Source organism: Neoarius graeffei, chromosome 7 (genome assembly GCF_027579695.1).
Source record: "Neoarius graeffei isolate fNeoGra1 chromosome 7, fNeoGra1.pri, whole genome shotgun sequence".
NCBI lineage: Eukaryota > Metazoa > Chordata > Actinopteri > Siluriformes > Ariidae > Neoarius > Neoarius graeffei.
In genome coordinates this window covers 85,060,464-85,082,445 of record NC_083575.1, presented here as the reverse complement: position 1 = coordinate 85,082,445, position 21,982 = coordinate 85,060,464, and the positions used below count along the sequence as shown (strand labels likewise).

The 21,982-nt window shown below is 42.2% G+C and overlaps 1 protein-coding gene across 4 annotated transcripts in view; it reads left to right on the top strand.

Annotated features, from left to right (window-relative positions):
- Positions 1-21,982, top strand: part of znf827 (zinc finger protein 827) — a 360,579-nt gene that overhangs the window by 297,913 nt on the left and 40,684 nt on the right. For all 4 annotated transcript variants that reach the window (XR_009655091.1, XM_060926541.1, XM_060926539.1 and 1 more), the window contains exons 9-10: positions 4,044-4,181; positions 11,046-11,217. Coding sequence is in view for 3 of the 4 variants with exons in the window: in XM_060926541.1 (XP_060782524.1) it covers positions 4,044-4,181; positions 11,046-11,217 (310 nt within the window). In the remaining variant the exon portion in view is untranslated. The remainder of the gene's footprint in view (positions 1-4,043; positions 4,182-11,045; positions 11,218-21,982) is intronic.

Sequence of the window (21,982 nt, the reverse complement as noted above, 5' to 3'; positions counted from 1 at the left end):
GCACTTTGTGTCAAGTCCAAAAAGTACCGTTTTGGACTCATCCGATCAGAGAAGCTTGATCGACGTATTTGCCGAGTCTCCTGGAGAACGAATAATTTTTAAAATAATAATAACCCGGACATGGAATCTTCTTGTTCCAAGGTGCCCGAGGTACAGATTTGTCTCCAGGTGATAAAATTAGAAGCGTACGGTATACTACATCCATGAATTTATATCACTGAATTTTCCAACTACATGTTTCATGATCAAAAGGATTTGGTGAAGAAGTTTTCTTGTGAAGAGATGTTCGTTCGGGTTTTAAGTCTCCAGCGTCATATAAACTTTTGTGACACTTTGCGGTTTCTCGTTAACGCGACAAGCTGAATGGTTTTTCTTGTCATCTTTTCAACTTGAACAGAGAGAGAAAAAAGCTGGTGAGGGAACGAGCATTTTTATTCCAGCCACATTCACTGGATATGAGCAATCGCGTGCTCTGATTGACTACTCTACCACTAGGATATCAGCTCGTATACCGTGAGTAGAGAGAAACAATATGGCAGAGCGTTTTGCTGACGCAACCGAGGACGAAAGAAAAAAACTACTCGAAAACAAAACCACAAAAAAAAGCAACAAAATATGGAATGAAAGTATTTGATGGTAAGAACGTGTCTTTTTTTTTTTTATTATTTTCCAAGAATTATTATTCGAGCATTTTTCACAAATTGCTCCCGTCATTTCGCCAGTTTGTTCACATTCTTCAGCATTAAAGGAGATATGGAGAACCATGGCCTCACTTTTTGTTTACAAATGCCTCGAGACCTCAGGAATGGCACGGGAATAGTTTTAAGCGTTAACAATAAATCTAATGGAGCAATTTTTACGATTAAAATGATTCATATAGGTAGCGGTCTGAGTGAATGACCTTGACGTCACAACAGGAAGGCTGTTGGTCTCATCGCCATTTGCGCTATACTAAAACACAGAGCTGACTGCAACTCTGATCCTCCATTTTGAGCCAATTTATCGCGATGCCACGTAGATGTGTTGCTGGTGGATGCAGCAACACGACAGGAGGAGCATTTATGTTGCGTTCATGGCCCAAGAATGTTCAAACTGCAAAGATTTGGACTCGTTTTGTGAGAAAATCACGGGCACATTGGGCGGCTACGAAGTGGTCTGTCCTCTGCACGTTTTACTGAAGACTCGTACGAGACCTCTGATCTGTTGAGGAGCGTTGGCTACAAGCCCGTATTGAAAGAGGGTGGGTGCAGTCCCAACAATTAAAGGAAAAGAAAACTACAAGAAAAGGAAAGTAAGTTCAGTTGCACCAGTTCTCCCGGAGTGTGAGCCGAGGGTTGTTGCTAAAACTCGGAACAGGACGGGACAGGACACATTATCGCTCGAGCAGTGACCTCCCTGCGGTTGTTGTAAAAACCAGTGGCGTCCCATCCCGGGTTTTAGTAATCGCCTGAGCCGAGCAGTAATGGCGGAGTACTCAGTATGGAGAGAATGAGTGGACCAGCCGTCTGATTTCTCCGCTGGATATGCTCGGCTCCGCAGCAATATCTCGCCCTTACGTGGAAGAAGCGAATGAACGGAGAACTGAACGAACAACTGAAAGTCAGATTGTTTCAAAACAAATGTGACTCCGACTCTCATTTGGATACAAAACAACAAAAACAACACCACTCGTCGTTTACCTGCATTTAGATGAATACATGTAACTTGTATTGTGTGTTTAAGTTACCGGTATAAGATTATTTAATTTGCTTCAGAATGTGATTGTCTCAGTTGATCTGATTATTTAATTAGCCTTTTACGGTTTATCAGTGAAAATGCATGCATGTACATGTATGTTGCGTAAGTTATAACACCCATCCTGTTTTAATGAGAGTCAACCCACAATCAGTGGAGTCAAATGTTTCTTAGTTGAGCAAGTCGGTAACGGGATTTCTTACTTTCACCATAATTTTTTTTATTTACATGACTTTGGTCTATAGCTGTCAAAGGCTTTGGCCTTAAAACCGGTTACCGCAGTGACGTCACGCGCTCAGGGCTGGCTGGCTCAGCGGGGCAGCTCGAATGCCAACTTTGCGGTCGATTTTAACTCTCAAAAAAATATTTTTTTCCCATTTATGTATGCAGCATACAAGAGTCAAGCATGGAGATACTATCCACTCAGAAATTTATTTAAAAATAAAGGTTCTGCGTATCTCCTTTTAAGTATTAAAATTTGTTGAATTTTTTTTTTTTTTTAGATCGGTTCAAAACCTCAAAGAAGTTTGAAAGTTACAGGACTGAAATGTCCAAGGAAGAGTTAAATAAATGCATAAAGCTGTTCTGTAGCTCGGCACGACAGCAAGACAACACTTTCTACAAAAAAACACCACCACTCAATTCACGCAGCCATCGATAGGTTTCTAAGAAGTCTGCCTAAGCGGAAATGATTTGGTCAGATGTTTTGTATAAAGTTTTTATTGATCGAATTTGCGAAAAATAACAGTAAAAATGCTCCGTTTCTCAAAATCCAGTGAATGTGGATAGAATAAAATGGTTATTCGACTCAATCTCGTCGCACATACGTAGCTCATATACGACTCGATTTCGTGGAATAATTGTTAAATAGCTGCTAATAACGTAAGTAATAAGAAGACTTGTTTCATGGACATTCCACAACATTACAAGTAGCTATAAAGGAATAATAAGCATCAGGGACCTATAATTTTTGGCACGCTGCCATCGTATCAGAGGAACGAAACTCTTAAATTTCGTCATCACAGGGTGTACGCGAGACTCTGAACAGAAGTCCGTGTACTTTCTGATTTTTTTTTTTGTGACAAATCTGCATGACCGTTACCATCCACAGGCGCCCCAGTGTGCATGCGCTGGAGGTCTGTCGCAGCCCGCCGCATTTTTACAATTCGCCTTTAAAACGGCATGAAGACAATCAAACGTGCAGTAATTCCTAGACGGAAATTTACCTATGTAACCTGACTCCAAACGCACTCCAAGTGGACTAGAAAGCCGGCTAATACGTACAGCTTTGCGTCCGTGGTGTCCACAGCTGTCCAAGTGAGTATAACTGAGGCGTCACGCCACCTCATCGTTGATTTATTTTTCTACACCAGCACACCACCAAGTATTTTATTCCTTAAATAAAGCATCAATGCCTGCAGGCAAAAAAAAAAAAAAAAATCCAGTCATCAAATCCACGTAGTGTTTTGGTTTATTTCGATATAATGGTTTGTTTATCCTGCAGTATTTCGTTCGTGGGTGTTTTTGATTCCTGCCAGCGTTCTTCTCAGCTTTGTATTTTGCCTGCGATTGTGTGATCTGGACTGTCTACGTCCATTTCACCTTTGTTAAATCTTGCACATGTATCCTACCTTTCAGCCTCCTGCGTTTTATCATCTCCTCACACGTTCTCTGGAAATTCGCACTTTTTTTTAAAACAGCTCTCTTTTCTGAAGTGAGCAGAATTGGTGAAACACTCTCCGCTCCACCGCTGTTATTTACCCAAGCTGGTTTTTCTCCGGTGGCTTCAGATGTTTATTTCTGAACCATATTTAACCCTTTAAAGTCTCAGGGTTTTTTTTGTTTATTGCATCTGAAAGTATTACTGAGTAACTACGGTGAAACTAAGAGAAAAGGGTTGTCGGAAGATTTATTTTGGAGTACTCTGGGAGTTTGTGGTTCAGGTCCTGATTATTTGCTACTGCTGTTTAACAGAAATGAGAATGTGTAGCGCTGTGAGGAGACCAAAAAAACACCCCACCTGAATATGACTGGCAGTAACTACGGTACACACAGACTTCATTACAGATCTCACAGCAGGAAGACAAGGCCACTCATACACTCGCTCGCTCACAGACGCAGGTCTCTTCGCTCAGATTATTGCTTTCCATTCACATGAACTGAAAGAAGAGGCGATCTGAGTCAGTGCGCGAATTGATCGTGAATGTTGCCCATTTAAGCAGCGTTTCTCGAGCTCTAACAGGTGTGTATTAACAGGTGTGTATTAAGCAGCGTGGGCTGTTTAACCGGAGGGCTCGTGCTTTTTTCAGATCCGGAGAAACCGCTGTGTGAGACGGCCAACGGCCTGCCGCAGTGGAGACTCAACGAGCAGCTCTTCCCCTGTCCCGTGTGTGGCAAAGTGTTCGGCCGCCAGCAGACTCTCTCCAGACACCTTTCCTTACACACAGGTGAGATCCCAACACACACACACACTTTCTCTCTCTCTCTCTCTCTGTCGCTCTGAAGAAGAATGCTTTTATTGTCACTGCGCAGACGTACAACGAAACACGTTGTACGTACAACGGAGCACCCGGAGGAAACCCACGCGGACACGGGGAGAACATGCAAACTCCACACAGAAAGGCCCTCGCCGGCCGCTGGGCTCGAACCCGGACCTTCTTGCTGTGAGGCGACAGCGCTAACCACTACACCACCGTGCCATTTCTCTCTCTCTCTGTCTGTCTGTCTGTCTGTCTGTTTCTCGTTTTCTCTCACTGTCCCTCTCTGTATGTTTCTCTCTCTCTGTCTCTCTATCTTTTTCTGTCGGTGTCTCTCTGTTTCTCTCTCTGTTGGTCTCTCTCTGTCTGTCTGTATGTTTCTATCTTTCTCTGTCTGTTTCTTTCTCTCTGTGTCTCTCTGTTTCTCTCTCTGTTGGTCTCTCTCTCTGTTTCTCATTTTCTCTCTGTCTCTCTCTGTCTGTTTCTTGTTTTCTCTCTTTGTCTGTATGTTTCTATCTTTCTCTCTCTGTTTCTCTCTCTGTCTGTCTCTGTTGGTCTCTCTCTTTTTCTGTCAGTCTCTGTCTCTGTTTCTCATTTTCTCTCTCTGTTTCCATCTTTCTCTCTTTCTGTCCGTCTGTTTCTCTCTCTCTGTCTCTCTCTGTTGGTGTCTCTCTCTTTTTCTGTCGGTCTCTCACTGTCTCTCTGTCTGTGTCTCTCTCTCTCTCTTGCTCTCTGTTGGTCTCCCTCTGTCTGTTTCTCATTTTCTCTCTCTCTGTCTGTCTTTCTCGTTTTCTCTATGTTTCTATCTTTGTTTTTCTCTCTCTCTCTCTCTGTTGGTCTCTCTCTGTCTGTGTCTCTCTCTGTGTTGGTCTCTCTCTGTCTGTGTCTCTCTCTGTCTGTTGGTCTCTCTTGCTGTCTCTCTGTCTCTCTCGCTCTCTCTCTCCCCTCGGACAGTTGGAGATTGGAAAAGCATCACATGACCTTTATTCAGCTCTTCCCCAGCCCAGTTTCAGTGATCCTGTGCCCGCTGTAGCCTCAGATTCCTGTTCTTGTGTGAACGATACCCGATGTGATCGTCTGCCGTTGTCACCGTCCTCCTCACGTTTTAAGATCTTGCGCATTCCGACTTGTTTGTTTCTTGTTTTTTTGTTTGTTTGTTTTTTCTGTTTGTTTTTTTGGCACCATTTTGTGTACAATCAAAAGAATGTTGTGTCAGAGATCCCAAATCACCACCACTTTCTGAAATACTCCAATCAGCCTGGCTGGCACCAATAATCATGCCACGGTCATTTTATTTTAAGGTCACATGTTGCTGCTGCTGATAAAATATTGGAACAATTCGTCTCTAATATTTCCTCATTTCACATTCTATTGCAGTTCAACACCAAAATCAGGCTGGGGGTAGACGATTATTCCAGGTGTTATTCCATTCTGACTCCGTTACCATGATCGTTCCACTTACACACACACACACACACACACACACCGTGTTTAGAGTCAATACAATAATCCAGATTGTTATTATTACACTTTTCTCCTAAACAGATCATTAAAGCAAACAGTCAGATTTATAGAGTTACTCAGTTATTTCCAGCAAAGACAATCAGCCAAGACACGTTTAGTGTCTCACATTTGCTCTCACCCACGATCTTACGTAAGGGCTTGTAATGGAATGTTACGGAGGCTGCCTTCGTGGCGAAATAGAATCAGTATTTATTTATCATATTTTTTTTTTTTTAGTGCAGGTCTGGTATTGTACAGCCTCCTCACCTCACTCCTCATTTTGAACTTAAACTTGGTCCTCAAATATGCAAATATTAAATTACAGACGCAATTAGGATGAGGAAGATTGTCATTTGAAATCAGTGTATGGAGATTATGATTAGCTCATCTGGCTGTCAGGCTGATGAGCTGTTACCGTGGCATGGCGGCCGTCATCCGTCCGTCGTCCACAATTCAGTTCTCCATAGATTTCTGTTCCGATTGTTTTGTTCGAAAGAACGCATCGCTCCACACACAACTTGGTCGTCGTTTTGTCAAATTTTTTGCTAACAAGTTACTAATTAGGCCAAATTAACGACTCTTCCAGGCCTCTCACTAGAATTTCACTGATTTCTCATCCGATTCCAGTTCTGATCGATGTTTCGGGTAGATCTTCCTTTGAGCAACAAAACTTGGTTGGTTGTTTGAGTTTCATATCTCCTTCCTCAGTTCTCAATGGATTTCAGTTCTGATTGTTTTGTTTGAAAGAACTCGACCTTCTGCACAACACTTGGTCAGTATATTGCTGGGTTTCAGTCACGTGACTTTTCTTAGCGGTTTTACCGGAAGTGAAATAGCTGGTGGTCTAAACGGCTGCCGTAGTGCAAACAACTAGCGATAAGTTAGCAGAGTACACTCGTAATCTAGAAGCCGCTGCTGGCTTTAGATATATTCAGAAGATTGCTATGTGTAATGGAATCGACCCCTACAGTCTGGGAAAGAAGGATTTGTCATACGATCTCGAAAACTACCCTTCAGTCGAGTTCCCCGACATCTCGAACTATCTGGTGTTGCAGACGTCCTTCTACACCGCAAAACAGATGAAAGCGTCGAAGAGTATGGAGGCTTACAACTGTTTTGTATGTGGCTGGGTAAAGGACCTCGGGATCAAGTCACTGCCGAACGAATCCTGTATTGTTTTTGCCCGTGTAAGTATTTATTTTTTTTTTAAGCTTTTCGTTCGCGTCTTTACAACGAAGCGCTGCAAGTTGAAGTGTAAACAAACAACAGTTCACTTGATTCTCACTTGTGTTGGCTCTTATCTCTCAGCTAAATCATTCACAAAGATCATCAGAAACCCCTTTAAAGACCTGGATCTTAGTTAAACAAGACGGAGAAGTGATCACGGCGCATTGTAACTGTACGGCTGGGGAAGAATTTTGTCGCGACCTTCATGCATATGGACTTTGTGAGGAGGAAACAAAGAAACAGCTGGGGACTTTAGCGCTTCATGACTTAAAAAAAGTACCGTAAAATAATGACACATAGCAAGAAAAGTACTTGGAAAACACTAACATATAGCTGAGAGGGAAATACAAACCTTTCACCAAGTGAAACTCGAGCATGCTTCGACTCGGCTCCCTTCGATTTCAGTCAGAGGTTCAAAACCCACCTTTCTCGACGTCTTTTTGTGAAATCCTGTGCTCGTTCACCCTTTTTTATTAGTTCACGGGGAACCCTGAAGAAACTTTTATCGCTTTCACGGTTTGATCGATCCGAACAACCTAAAACAACGCAAGCGTAAAGCATTTTTAATGAGAGCAGTGCACCTTTTCCGTACAAACGCTTTGTCAACTGAGCTTTGGTAGAGCACCAGATAAAGTTTCGAATAACTAATGAGGTGGCTGTGACATCACGCGAAACCCAGCAATAGTCGATTTTTGCTAACAAATTACTAATTAGGTCAACTTAACAAAATTTTGGGACTTCTCATTAGGGCTGTGCGATATGGGAAAAAATGAATATCCCGATACATTTTCTCCATTTCACGATGTACGATATATATCTCGATATATTTAAATCTCCTCTAAAGGACCCCATGAAATCTAACTTTTACTCTTTACTGTTTTCACTACAATCCCTGCAGATTAAATAACATTCTTGGTTAACTTTACACGTGGTTTTCAACAACACATTTTAAATGTTCATGTTAGTGATTAATCGCAATTGAACTGAAATAAGACTATTTTTTATTCAACAAAGATGTGGCACAAACTGCAAAAACAATCTTGAAAATTGCAACAAAGGGGCAAAACAATACAGAGCTGCTCAGAGCTCAAACCAATAAAGTGCAGCTCAACACTGAGAAGGACATTTAGCCTAAATAAGAAAAGTGCTCATTCATTAAATTATTTTAAAAAATAGATCTCCAAGCTATTAACCTGACTACTGAGAACCACTGGAACATTCACAATAGAGAGAGAGATTGAGGGAGAGAAGAGAGAGATCTGCAAAACGTCATTTTTCTCTTTGCACACTTTTGAACTGAATGTTTTCTGGCTCTGCCTCTCAGATGTGTAGAATTCCGGTATTGCCTTTCGTGATGACAGGTTTTTTTTTGCACATTTTACAAACTGGCATTTGCTGTTCCACGCCCTCCTCGTGATATCCAAAAAAAATGCTGAATGACCGACCCCTTACTAGTTCTTTTAGGAACCAATTCGTCCGCTTCCATTTTTAATGTGTCGCTGAAATTGACAGAGCTTACACGGTAGCCTATGCAACACCAGCGATTGCACGAACTGAGTCAGCGCTGTAAACCGAAACCAGGAAATCTTCCCGCCGGCAGTGTTGCCAGATACTGCTGACGTTTTCCAGCCCAAAATATGTTCAAAACCTGCCAAAACGCACTTAAAACCGCCCAATCTGGCAACACAACCGAAACTAGAAAATCTTCCCGGAAGTTCCTTTCAGCACCGAGATGTCGCCCGGGATTGGTTGGCGAGTGCGTGACGTTATTGTTTTCTTTACCCTTAGGCAGCCTCTCACATTACTGCCTGAGGGACAGGGAGAAAACCACCGGGAAAGGTTTTAAACAAACACGAAATGAACGCAAGTCGGAATATGACCATAAAATACTCGATAGTTGCGATATAATAATTTTATGTATCGCACAGAATTTTCGGCGATATATCGAGTATATTCGATATATCGCACAGCCCTACTTCTCATTAGAATTGTATCTCCTCTCTGATTTCTCATCTGATTCCAGTTCCGATCGTTTGGTTCGATCGTCCTTCAGGGAACAAAACTTGGTTGTTTGTTGTTGTTTTTTTAATTTGTTTATTTTCAGTTAAATCGTGTCTCCTCCCTTCCTCAGTTCTCAATGGATTTCAGTTTTGATTGTTTTGTTTGAAAGAACTCGACCTTCTGCACAAAACTTGGTCGATTTTTTTTGTTTTTTTTGTTTTGTTTTTTTGCTAACAAATCAATAATTAGGTCAACTTCACAAATTTTCTTCTAACTAGAATTGTATGTCCTGTCTCGTTTATCATGCGAATTCAGCCTCAGGGAACAAAATGTAGTCCTTTGCTGATTTTCCTGCTGTAAACAGTTTGTCCTTGAGGTTGGTCCTGTCTTACATCATCACATTTCAGTTCTGTTTGATGTTTTGGTCGTCATGGTGGTTCTAATGGCAGGCCAGATGAGCTTCTGGTGGAATAATTCTACTGAAAAGATTTTGGGTTGTGAAGACCGTCTTTTAACTTTTCGGAAACGTTAGACCTCCAGTATGATCTCTAGGTGGAAGTGGACAACTGTGTTCTGTCAAACTGTGAACTGGAAGCCTGCAGTAAACTTCCATGACAGATCTTGGGATCCATCCTGGATCCTGTACCATGATGATTTCTACCTGCTGCTGTAATCGTAAAGACAGATGACCTGCGCTCAAGGACTCGTATTGACACTATTCTCGCACCGAACATCCTTTCAACACACTTCACTCCGTTTGATCACCCAGAAGAGTTCGGGTTTCCATTCGAAGCTGATCTTTCGGACTGTTTACGGACGAGTTTGCACATCAGCGCCAGGAAAGTCTTGTCTAGTCTTCTGGAGACGACTTGACTCATTTTCAGGTGTATCAGAAACAAATAAGTTATGGGACATTCCACCGAATGGGTGCCATTTGCTTGTTGTACCACTCCCAAATTAAACTTAAATTGTTATATCTTTTCAACACTGACTATAATAACACACATATTTAACTATTCAAAATGTGTATTGGTCAACCTCAGGCTACGTTACAAGGTTTGGAAGTCAAAGATGGCTGCATTTTTTTTTCAGTCCTGTTGCCAAAACTCTGAAAGTAACAGGACTGAGTTTTTAGCCTAGGATTAGCTAATGCATGGAATTAAGCCACATGGTGTCATCTCTAATAGCATGACCACACTTAGCACATTCTAGTGATTTACCAAAAATCTATATTTTTAAAATAAACAAATATCATCTAAGAAATAATTTAAGTAACAGGACAGTATGTTGACATTGACCTTATCAGTCAAAGTTAAAAAATCATCAAATATACAGAAAAGTAAATGAGAGAACTAATTTTTGGTCTTCCCATGGCCTTCAGAAGACACAACTGATGTAACTTCCTGTTGAGCATGTGATTTATGGAATGTTCCAAATTTGTCAGATGTTTGGGTAACAGGACTGAGTGAAAACCCAGGGACACGACTAAAATGTGTATTTTAACTAAGATATTGTGGATTTCTTATGAAAAAAATATATTTAAACCATGGATAGGATATGGAGTGACACAACAGTGCAAAAGAAATCCTGTTTTTGAAGGATTTTAATCATAATATTTCATAGTTAAGTATAAAGTTAGAGTGCAGGGACAGCTAACACATGCTATTTTTCAGTGTTTTAGGTAGTTTTTATTAATCCTTACAATTATATATCTTAAATTTGAAATCAGATCAATGTGCAGGACATTCTGCGTAATAAGGAAATGCATTTTAAAGTACATTTTTATGTGCATTTATACATATAATTTTCTAGGGACGGAAACGGCACCGATTCGGTGGAATGGCTCTTATATTATTTGATAGATCAAATAATGTGCAGGTTCTTTGTATTTACTTAATTTAATAAAGCCTTAGATTATGACGGAGTTGAGTTAATTATATGTGTGTGTGTGTGTGTGTGTGTGTGTGTGGTGTAAGAAAAATGAATTTTCATAAAGACTCTGCGCTTAGCTTGGTTATTATTAGCAGTCAGCAAACTCGTAGGCTGTGTGTATGTTTATATCCGCGCTCACGTGTGCACGATTCCCCCTGTGTGTTTCCTCAGAAGAGAGGAAGTACAAGTGTCACCTGTGTCCGTACGCAGCGAAGTGCCGTGCCAACCTGAATCAACACCTCACCATCCACTCGGTCAAGCTGGTAAGCACGGACACCGAGCACCTCGTCAACTCCGTCACCAGCGAAGGAGGAGAACGCAAAAACTGCCCCTACTACTACAGGTACACACACACACACACCACATGTACACTCTCATCACCATACTTTGCATTCGCTCCAGTGGTAAGGGGCGTGTCTAGGGTTTTAGATATCGTTTAATTATCTATAGGCAGAAATTCATTAGCGAGTTCACCAGACAAGTAAACGCTCCCATGCCTCAGTAATAACTACAGATACATCAGTACTACTGGTGAACTCCCAGTGAAACTAAGTGCATTCATTTAAAAAAAAAAAAATGCCCCGATACCAACATACAATACCACTGGAGATGTTAATGAACAGACGACACGAGATAACAGTAGGCTAATCCGGACATGCATAATGATTAACGATGGCAGGTGAAATAAAGCAGACTGCAAACGGTGCTCCGTGAAAATATCAAGAGGAGGAACTCCAGCATATTTCTACAGTGAGTCATCTCATAACACACAAACGTAAAACTCAGTCCTGCGAGTTCACTGCTCTCAGCACACGCTGGTGAGGTGAGAGAAGTGTCTGGGGGTCGGCCTGCATATTGCTGCTGATGGTCAGATTATATCAGTCACTGAATGCGCAGGAACACTTGAACAAAGGGTTGGGTTTTTATTTTTCTTAAAGGAGAACTGGAGTCATTTTTAAACTCGCTTTATTTCTTAATTAACATGTTATTCAATGACGTTTTCGGTTTTAGTAACCTTATATCGTGACTCGTATTGTCTCATCTCATCTCATTATCTCTAGCCGCTTTATCCTGTCCTACAGGGTCGCAGGCGAGCTGGAGCCTATCCCAGCTGACTATGGCGAAAGGCGGGGTACACCCTGGACAAGTTGCCAGGTCATCACAGGGCTGACACATAGACACAGACAACCATTCACACTCACATTCACACCTACGGTCAATTTAGAGTCACCAGTTAACCTAACCTGCATGTCTTTGGACTGTGGGGGAAACCGGAGCACCCGGAGGAAACCCACGCGGACACGGGGAGAACATGCAAACTCCGCACAGAAAGGCCCTCGCCGGCCACGGGGCTCGAACCCGGACCTTCTCGCTGTGAGGCGACAGCGCTAATCACTACACCACCGTGCCGCCCTGACTCGTATTGGCAATTAAATATTCTACTTATTGGCCTGTTCGGTTTTTAGGCGTGTTGAATTTAGTCCCTTTGGTCCACGGCAGGCGTCGCTTATCCGCGCGATCTTCATGAGACTTGTGCGAGACTTTGAAGCGTGAAAACTCCCCCCCCCAAACGAAGTATTGCACAAAAACGAGTTTAAATGACGATTACTGCCTGATCGCTATCAAAACTAACAAAACTTCCGGCTTGATCACGCCAGCGTTCGAAAGAGGGCGCGCACATGTCTTTTGACAACGTCGGCAGACGTCGGTCACTTTGATTTGCGCTGTATGTTTTACTTCCGTCCTACGATGTCTCGCACAGGTCTCAACGAATCTCGTTTACGGCCATTGCTTTGATATATTGTATTACAGAGCATATTTCAAACACTCATAACTTGCTATAGCAGCGACAAAATAGCGATCAGAAACGCTTTCCGATATTTAATAAAATGAGAAATAGAATTTTGATGATAAAAAATTTGCCGTCAGGTCTCCTTTAAATTCCAGAACTGTATGGAGCCCCCACTCATGACACAGGAAAAAAAAAAAAAAGTTAATTAATTTTTTAAAAATTATATATAAAATACACACACACACACACACACACACACAGGGTTAGTCAAAATGATGTTAACGCTTAAATGGTAACCATTTATTCACAAAACATACATCATATGTGCAAGATGGTTTACAGGACGGTCTCAACCTGTTCGCCATCGTGTTCAACACAGAAAACAGCGAGCAACAGTATCATTTAAAGCCTGGGGACACATTTCGTGGGGAATAGATGATACCACAGTCCTTATTCTGTCCTTGAGGTCATTGATATCATGAACTTTCCTGCTATACCCGTATACGTGCTCCTTCACCAAACCCCATAACCAGAAATCACAGGGCGTCAAGTCAGGGGAGGGTGGAGGTCACGGCGACGGTCCACCGCGACCCATCCATCGACGTGGAAACGTGTGGTTGAGATAAGCATGAACAGTACGGCCAAATTGTGGCGGTGCGCCATCCTGTTGGAAATACAGCGCCAATCGGATCTGTAGCGGAAGTTCATCCACTGTATCATCTGTAAGTGGACGTCTGACGTCACTGTTGGGGCGTCAAAAAAGCAGGATCCAATTACGCCAGGAGCGGTCACGGCGCACCACACGTTCAGGAGAAAAATAATCCATTAGTGTTCACATAATTTTGACTAACCCTGTGTATAGTATATGCGCTGATATCTATAAGCGGTGTACGACGCGATTGAGTGGAATAACTGTTTTGTTCTATCTACATTCACTGGATTTTGAAAAACGGAGCATTTTAATTTTTTTGCAAATTCGATCAATAAAAATTTTATACAAAACGTCCGACGAAATAATTTCCGCTTAGAACGTCAACAAACTGGCGAAATGACGGGAGCAATTTGTGAAAAATGCGATAATAATAATTCTTGAAAAATTAAAAAAATATATATGCTCTTACTGTCAAATACCTTTATTCCATATTTTGCTGCTTTTTTTTTTTTGAGGTTTTGTTTTTTCGAGTCGAGTTTTTATTTCGTTCTCGGTTGGTTGAGTAACATGCTCCGCCATTTTGTTTTTCTCTATTCACGAGCTGATAGCCGGTACGCACCAGTACGCAGTACCGCCACGTCTAGATTTTAACCCCTGGCGTACCAGGACTTCTCACAAGCTCACAGTACCGTTTCCTGTCCTCTCCGTATCAGAGTGTCTCTTAGCGATTCATTATGACATTTTAACTACATTACCCAGGGTGCACTACACGACGCTCGCAGGACTACGTGACGCTCACTCGCTTTTTCACAGAGAAGTCAGAAACAACAAACGGGGAGAAAAAAAAAAGCGAAAACGGGACCGTAACGTTGGCATGGATACAAAAGGGCACAAAGAGGATGAGAGTGGAAACGGAGTCGGATGACGACGCAGCGCTTCGACGGTCAAATTCTACTGCGGCAGAAAATGAGGACAAGAGACAAGAACATGATTGAAGTAGTTTGTTTAATAAATTAATTTAGTGAAAATCGGCCTCGTCTTCGTATTTTTTATTTACTGTAGAAATTCAGAATGTATTACTTGATGATCGGCTGATGCCGACCGCCCGACTCATTTGCCAGCAGGTGAATATGGGGAGTACCAGCACTTAGTTTTTTCCACTTAAAGCACTGATTCTTACCATCAAATACTTTTATTTCATATTTTGTTGCCTTTTTTTTTTTTTGTATTTTTGGGGGTTTCTTCTTTAAGGTTTTTTGGCGGTTGGCAAACCAACTTAAAGGTTCATTACTGCCACCGACTGGGCTGGAGTGTGGAACAGGAGCTGTTTGGGGGGAGAAACTATATTCTTTTAGCTATTTCTGTTTCTTTTTAATACGTGATAATTTTGGGGGTTTTGCTTTCGAGTAGAGTTTTTATTTAATCCTTGGTTGGTTCAGCAACACGCTCCGCCATTTTGTTTTTCTCTACTCACGGTATATGAGCTGATATCCTAGTAGTAGTAGATGATCAGAGTGCGCAAAACTGCTCTCTCATTTGGGACATTATGGTCAAAAAATAAATTTTCTAATTTTACTTTTTTTTTTGCGCATTTGCCTAACACTCTGTTTCTTTTGTCATGTTTAATAAGAGTAAAGAAAGCATCTTGCTTTATCTGGCCTCCACTGTGGAACATTTTTTTTTTTTTATTACAATTCAAATGCTTTTGTAAAATTGATTTCCATATAAAATAACTCCATCATGAAGAATTAAAGCCCCTCCTTCACAGATGAGTGAAAATATTGAATAAATTTCCTCTTTTTGATCGCTTGGGTTAAAAATGCCAAGTTATGATGACTGAATTGATTATTCACTTAAATATGAATAATATGATACAGTTTGGGTATTTGATATGGCGAAATAGGACACAATGGAAAAATCAAGAACACACCGGAAAGATGAGAATAACGGCGGTGGTAAAAGAACAGCGACTGTACCGGCTGAAGGTCGCGCGGGTCTCTGCTGCGGCACGCGAGCAACGGGACATCACTACCGCACCGGACGGAGCGCGAGGCGGGGGCAGGGCAAAATGACTGGCTGTAGATTCTATCAAAAGTTTGATCTAAATTGACCATGGTTGCAAAATATTGGCCAAAAATACGCAAACGCTACGAAATATGAAAGTAAGATGAAAAAGAAACATTCTATTGCCTTATACTGCAAGACTAAAACAAAATAAAACTGTCAAAACTCAGCTTTTCAGTGATAACGTCCGAACAGATCACCCGCGTAACAGAAAGACCACAAATGGAAGCACGATCAACTTCTAACTGTTGGAGTGGAAAATTCCATTCTACACATGCAAATTGTTAATGTGTGTCCTTCCCCGCACACAAATAACACGCTACGGTAAAAAATAGACCACGACTCATTTTATAGCTCAGAAATTCATACAAGACCAGCTACCATCGTAACATATTCTGTAAGAAACATATTCTATACCTAACTTTCAGCTTTCGTTTTAAAAAACAAAATCGCAGATTTATAACTAAATTTTTATATGGCGTAGTGATTTTAAGTTCCTACTTTTGGTGAGGTTGTGACCTCGACCCTGAGGCTTTCCGTTTAGATCAAAACACACGATCGTATTGGGTTTGGGTCTGCGGAAAACAGAGTTACAACGATGATCAGATATTTTGCATGATGTTTTATTACGGTTATGATTATTCTGTGAGCGCACCAATCCTTAAAGTTACAACTTAAAATACAATTAGTGATAACTGTAGACTTTTCAGTGGACTACAGCCTTTTTAAGGGAATGCGATGTAGTCAACCATTTATCATGTCCCAGATCAAGCCACCATTTTTCCACAAATTTGCAGAATTTTTGCCAAATTCTGAATAGAATATTCACATCAAAGATTTAGTTTTATCTGTATTATTTCTTTCATCATTTTATTTCAAATTAAAACCAACATCACCATTCAAAACCGTATAGTTTATTGACTGTGAGTATATTTAGTGGGGGACCCCCACAGTACCCAGTTTCTGAGACGGACCCATATATACCATAAAGATCAGTAAGCAGTAATGCGTGAAAAAAGTCAGTATTTGGTGTGAGACACAAGTTCATGAAAAGAATTTTAATTTTGAACCGGTTCGCCATTTTGACGATGCGTGCCTGGTCAGTGGGAAAACGCTGGGAGTGACGACGTCAGAGTGAAATACAGTATTTTGCAAAAGTCTTCGGCTGTAGACCAAAAAATAGCTTCAAAATAATGAAATTAAATGTTTCAGCATTAAAAAATACTATAAACAGTAATCAGTAAGCCATAATAAATGAAACAAAGTCAGTATTTGGTGTGAAACGACCCTTTGCTTTAGTCTCGGGTACAGTGAGTGCAGTTTTATGCGGAAATGAGCTGTAGGTTTTACTGAGCATCTTCCAGAACCAGCCGCAGTTCTTCTGGACACTTTGACTGTCACACACGCTTCTTAAAGGAAACGATCGCTGAAAACGAACCGAGTCTAGTCACCATTATCAATTCTAGGACCGTGTGTCTGAAGTGGAATAAACATAGAGAAATGCGTAATTTATAAGGAACGCTTTCATTCAACCGCCGCAGTCAGAGTCGCTTCCCGTGGGAGCGCGCATATATCGCGAAAGTGAGTGAGTGATATGCCGTAGCCAATATAGACTATAAAAACAACCTACCACTAACTTTTAATGCGTGCAAGAAGCCGAAAGTAAAATACTCTCAATAACACGGAATCCAGAGTGACGAGAAATCGGTTATCCCAGTTTAAAGCAGGGCTTTGAACCAGAATTTTTTCCCTATTGGTTCGTTCCGAACAGAAACGGAATTTTAACGTTTCCGGTTTTGGGTTCCACCTTTAAATAGATGTTCCCGAACCAGTTAGAACAAAAAAATTTTGTTCCCGGAACGGTTAATTACGTTCCCTGTCAGCTGTTTAACAAATGGCTATAAAATTATGTCTCGGTCTCATCCAGCTTAAGCCAAATGTAGGCTAATTCTATTACAACCTTCATTAAATAAGACAAGAAATAATTCAAAACAATTATTTCAAATGTTGGCGATTTGGATTCTCAGTATGTCTTCCCATCTACACAAACAGAAAAAGTGCCAAAAATGAAAGATAATTCGTTTAGTGTGTTACCAAAGGCTAGTCAGGCCCTATGCAGGGCTTTCCACAGGCGCCGGCTGCCGGCCATACAGCCGGCACACAACTAAGTCCAGCCGGCTACTTTAATGACTATTATTTTTGTAGCCCACAGGTTCTAAATATTAATTTTCAATTTTAATAAAATTAAATGTTTATCTAACAGACTGACAATGTCAAACTGAACCGCACTCATTTAAGTTGTGATTCGCACTGTTTGTACTGATGATAACCACAAATTCCCCGCCGACTTCGCTGATCCGCAGCCCCGACATGCGGTGTGCGCGCACTCAGCGGAGGCAGTAGTGTGCGCACGCGCGCACTCGGCGGGGTTTATTTTGTGTTTAACCCCCCACCCCACCCCCCGGCTGGCTACTTATTTGTCATGGCTGGCTAGTATGAGCCTTAGTGGAAAGCCCTGTATGCATTGATAGGCTAACAGAGGTTAACGTCATTTAATGTTCGCGAGCCTCTCATTAACGTGGACAAATATATTGATATCGTGTTTGAAATTGACGTTTTTGAATAACGATAGACTGCAATATTTACCTCTTATTTAAGATGTGGAGAAGTGATAGCAGTCCACCCTACCGCTCTCTCCATTCAGTCAGCGAACGTCACACAGGAAGTGAACCCCAGCGGGTCATAGAAACTTGCGCAGGAGAAGAATGACTTTTTTATTTGTAGGCTACAGAAACTTTGAGGAATGAAATAAAAACCGGTATTAACCGGTTACCATTATTTTTAATAAGCGTTTCTGTTCCGGAACATAAAAAATAATAAAGTTTCTGGTTTCGTTTCTGTTCCATGTGAAATAGAAAAAGTTCCCGGTTTTCGTTTTCGTTCCTTGAACCGGTTCAAAGCCCTGGTTTAAAGTAGCGAAGCCATGAGTTTAAAAGGCGACACGTTTCGACAAGACGAAGGGAGTCATCTGATGAAGAATTACCCGGACCTGCCAACGGTGACGGTGAGCATGGACCGATACCAACATGTTAAATACGAGAAAAATCGCAAGCAAAATCACCACAGTAGACCATGCGGTTAGCAAATGGTGGGGCCTCGCCTTGCCTCGCCTGGATCCGGCATCATCAATCCCACAGCCTCACTTTGACTTTTCATGGTATCCTTATAGCAGTGCAGATAAATCCAGCGGCATACATGTATTTTGACCGATGCTCTGTCTTAGCCACTAAATTACAAGCAAATTCGTATTTGACGGTTCATTTCCTTTAATTTTGCAGCGAAACCCAGTAGCCGGGCGGCACGGTGGTGTAGTGGTTAGCGCTGTCGCCTCACAGCAAGAAGGTCCTGGGTTCGAGCCCCGGGGCCGGCGAGGGCCTTTCTGTGTGGAGTTTGCATGTTCTCCCCGTGTCCGCGTGGGTTTCCTCCGGGTGCTCCGGTTTCCCCCACAGTCCAAAGACATGCAGGTTAGGTTAACTGGTGACTCTAAATTGACCGTAGGTGTGAATGTGAGTGTGAATGGTTGTCTGTGTCTATGTGTCAGCCCTGTGATGACCTGGCGACTTGTCCAGGGTGTACCCTGCCTTTCGCCCGTAGTCAGCTGGGATAGGCTCCAGCTTGCCTGCGACCCTGTAGAAGGATAAAGCGGCTAGAGATAATGTGTGTGATGTGATGTGACCCAGTAGCCTTCATTATGTTTCTGTCTGGAAAACGCTCCGTTATGTAATATGTCGCTTTCTTTCCTAACACCCAAGCATTTTCCTGTAACGTTTAATGTTGTGCTAGAAAACTAATGTTTGGAAATCTAAAATATCTTTTTTTTTTTTTTTTTTTTGTACGGACTTGATAATGTAGAAGTGATAAAGTAAAAGTCTATAACAAAGTTTGTAGTAAAAAAAAACAATAGGGTGCCTAAGACTTTTGCACAGTACCGTGTATATGTCAGTGTAGTGGTTAGCGCGGTCGCCTCACAGCAAGAAGGTTCTGGGTTCGAACCCAGCGGCCGGCGAGGGCCTTTCTGTGTGGAGTTTGCATGTTCTCCCCGTGTCTGCGTGGGTTTCCTCCGGGTGCTCCGGTTTCCCGCAAAGACATGCAGTTAGGTTGACGTGAGGCGGCCTTGGGCTGAAGTGCCCTTGAGCAAGGTACCGAACCCCTGACTGCTCCCCGGGCGCTCTAGTATGGCTGCCCACTGCTCTGGGTGTGTGCGCGTGTGTTCACTGCTTCAGATGGGTTAAATGCAGAGGATGAATCTCACTGTGCTTGAAGGTTGCATGTGACGAATAAAGGTTTAAGTTTAAGAAAACCGGCAAGGTGTTGTTGCATTTTGTTCAAAATCGTTGAAAGGAAGTGCACTCAAACTTCACATGAACACGATAAATAATTTCATCTTTCATACAGAGTAACTCGAACGAATTGTTAGCAGTCTGGAAGTGTAAGAGTTCAGCGGTCAGCAAAACACCGATTGGATTTTTTTTAACCAGACATCCATCAACAGGAAGGAGGAAGTCCGAAGAGAAAATACAGCGGAGGTCATCTCAAAACTATAAAGATGTAATTTTATCCTGCACTGAAGTGAGCATTTATATTTACTCTCCTACACCACGATGCCTTCGACAACCTTCTGCTACCTGTGTGAACTAGTACATTATTTTCTCAGCTCTCAGGGATGAATTGTTCTCAAAAGTATGGAATAACAAAGGTGTTGTAAGTCAGGATTACGTACACCTGAGAACAGTTCTCGGCAGTGTGCCGTTATAGGAAAATAAGCAGCAACTGTGTGGTGGGACCTGGACTGAAGCGGAGTTACCGTTACAAATAACGGCAGCATGTTTCCGAGTGTTTTATTCTGCTTACACCATAGCAATTTGGTGTAAGAATAAAACATTTACTAAAGAACGACCCATCATGGTTTTTATCCCCCGCTGGCCAAAAGGCCCGAAGGGGGATTATGTCGTGGCAATGTCCATCTGTCCGTCCCGGGAAGGGTACTCACCTTCTGAAATCAAGGCCTCTCACAATTTTTGGAGGAATTTCATGTAATTTGGCAAAAAGCTTTTATACCCCGCTGGCCAAAAGGCCCGAAGGGGGATTATGTCGTGGCAATGTCCGTCTGTCTGTCCGTCCGTCCATCCATCCATCCCGGGAAGGGTACTCACCTTCTGAAATCAACTCCTCTCACAATTTTTTGAGGAATTTCATGTAATTTGGCAAAAAGTTTTTATACCCCACTGGCTGAAAGGCCCGAAGGGGGATTATGTCATGGCGATTGTCCGTCCGTCCATCCATCCATCCCGGGAAGGGTACTCACCTTCTGAAATTAACGCCTCTCACAATTTTTGGAGGAATTTCATGTAATTTGGCAAAAAGCTTTTATACCCCGCTGGCCAAAAGGCCCGAAGGGGGATTATGTCGTGGCGATGTCCGTCTGTCTGTCCGTCCGTCCATCCATCCATCCATCCATCCCGGGAAGGGTACTCACCTTCTGAAATTAACGCCTCTCACAATTTTTGGAGGAATTTCATGTAATTTGGCAAAAAGCTTTTATACCCCAGCTGGCCGAAAGGCCCGAAGGGGGATTATGTCATGGCAATGTCCATCTGTCCGTCCCGGGAAGGGTATTCACCTTCTGAAATCAAGGCCTCTCACAATTTTTGGAGGAATTTCATGTAATTTGGCAAAAAGCTTTTATACCCCACTGGCTGAAAGGCCCGAAGGAGGATTATGTCATGGCAATGTCCATCTGTTTGTCCCGGGAAGGGTATTCACCTTCAGAAATCAAGGCCTCTCACAATTTTTGGAGGAATTTCATGTAATTTGGCAAAAAGCTTTTATACCCCACTGGCTGAAAGGCCCGAAGGAGGATTATGTCATGGCAATGTCCATCTGTCCGTCCCGGGAAGGGTATTCACCTTCAGAAATCAAGGCCTCTCACAATTTTTGGAGGAATTTCATGTAATTTGGCAAAAAGCTTTTATACCCCACTGGCTGAAAGGTCCGAAGGAGGATTATGTCATGGCGATTGTCCGTCTGTCTGTCCGTCCGTCCGTACATCCATCCCGGGAAGGGTACTCACCTTCTGAAATTAACTCCTCTCACAATTTTTGGAGGAATTTCATGTAATTTGGCCAAAAGTTTTTATTCCCCCGCTGGCTGAAAGGCCCGAAGGGGGATTATGTCGTGGCAATGTCCATCTGTCCGTCCGTCTGTCTGTCCCAGGAAGGGTAATCACCTTCTGAAATCAACTCCTCTCTCAATTTTTGAGGAATTTCATGTAATTTGGCAAAAAGGTGTTGTTTTTTGTTTTAATCCCTCCGCTGGCCGAAAGGCCCGAAGGGGTGATTGTCGTGGCGATGTCTGTCCAGGGAAGGGTGCTCACTTTCTGAAATCAACTCCTCTCTCAATTTTTGAGAAATTTCATGTAATTTGGCAAAAAGGTGGTGTTGTTTTTTGTTTTAATCCCCCGGCTGGCTGAAAGGCCCGAAGGGGGATTATGTCATGGCAATGTCCATCTGTTTGTCCCGGGAAGGGTATTCACCTTCTGAA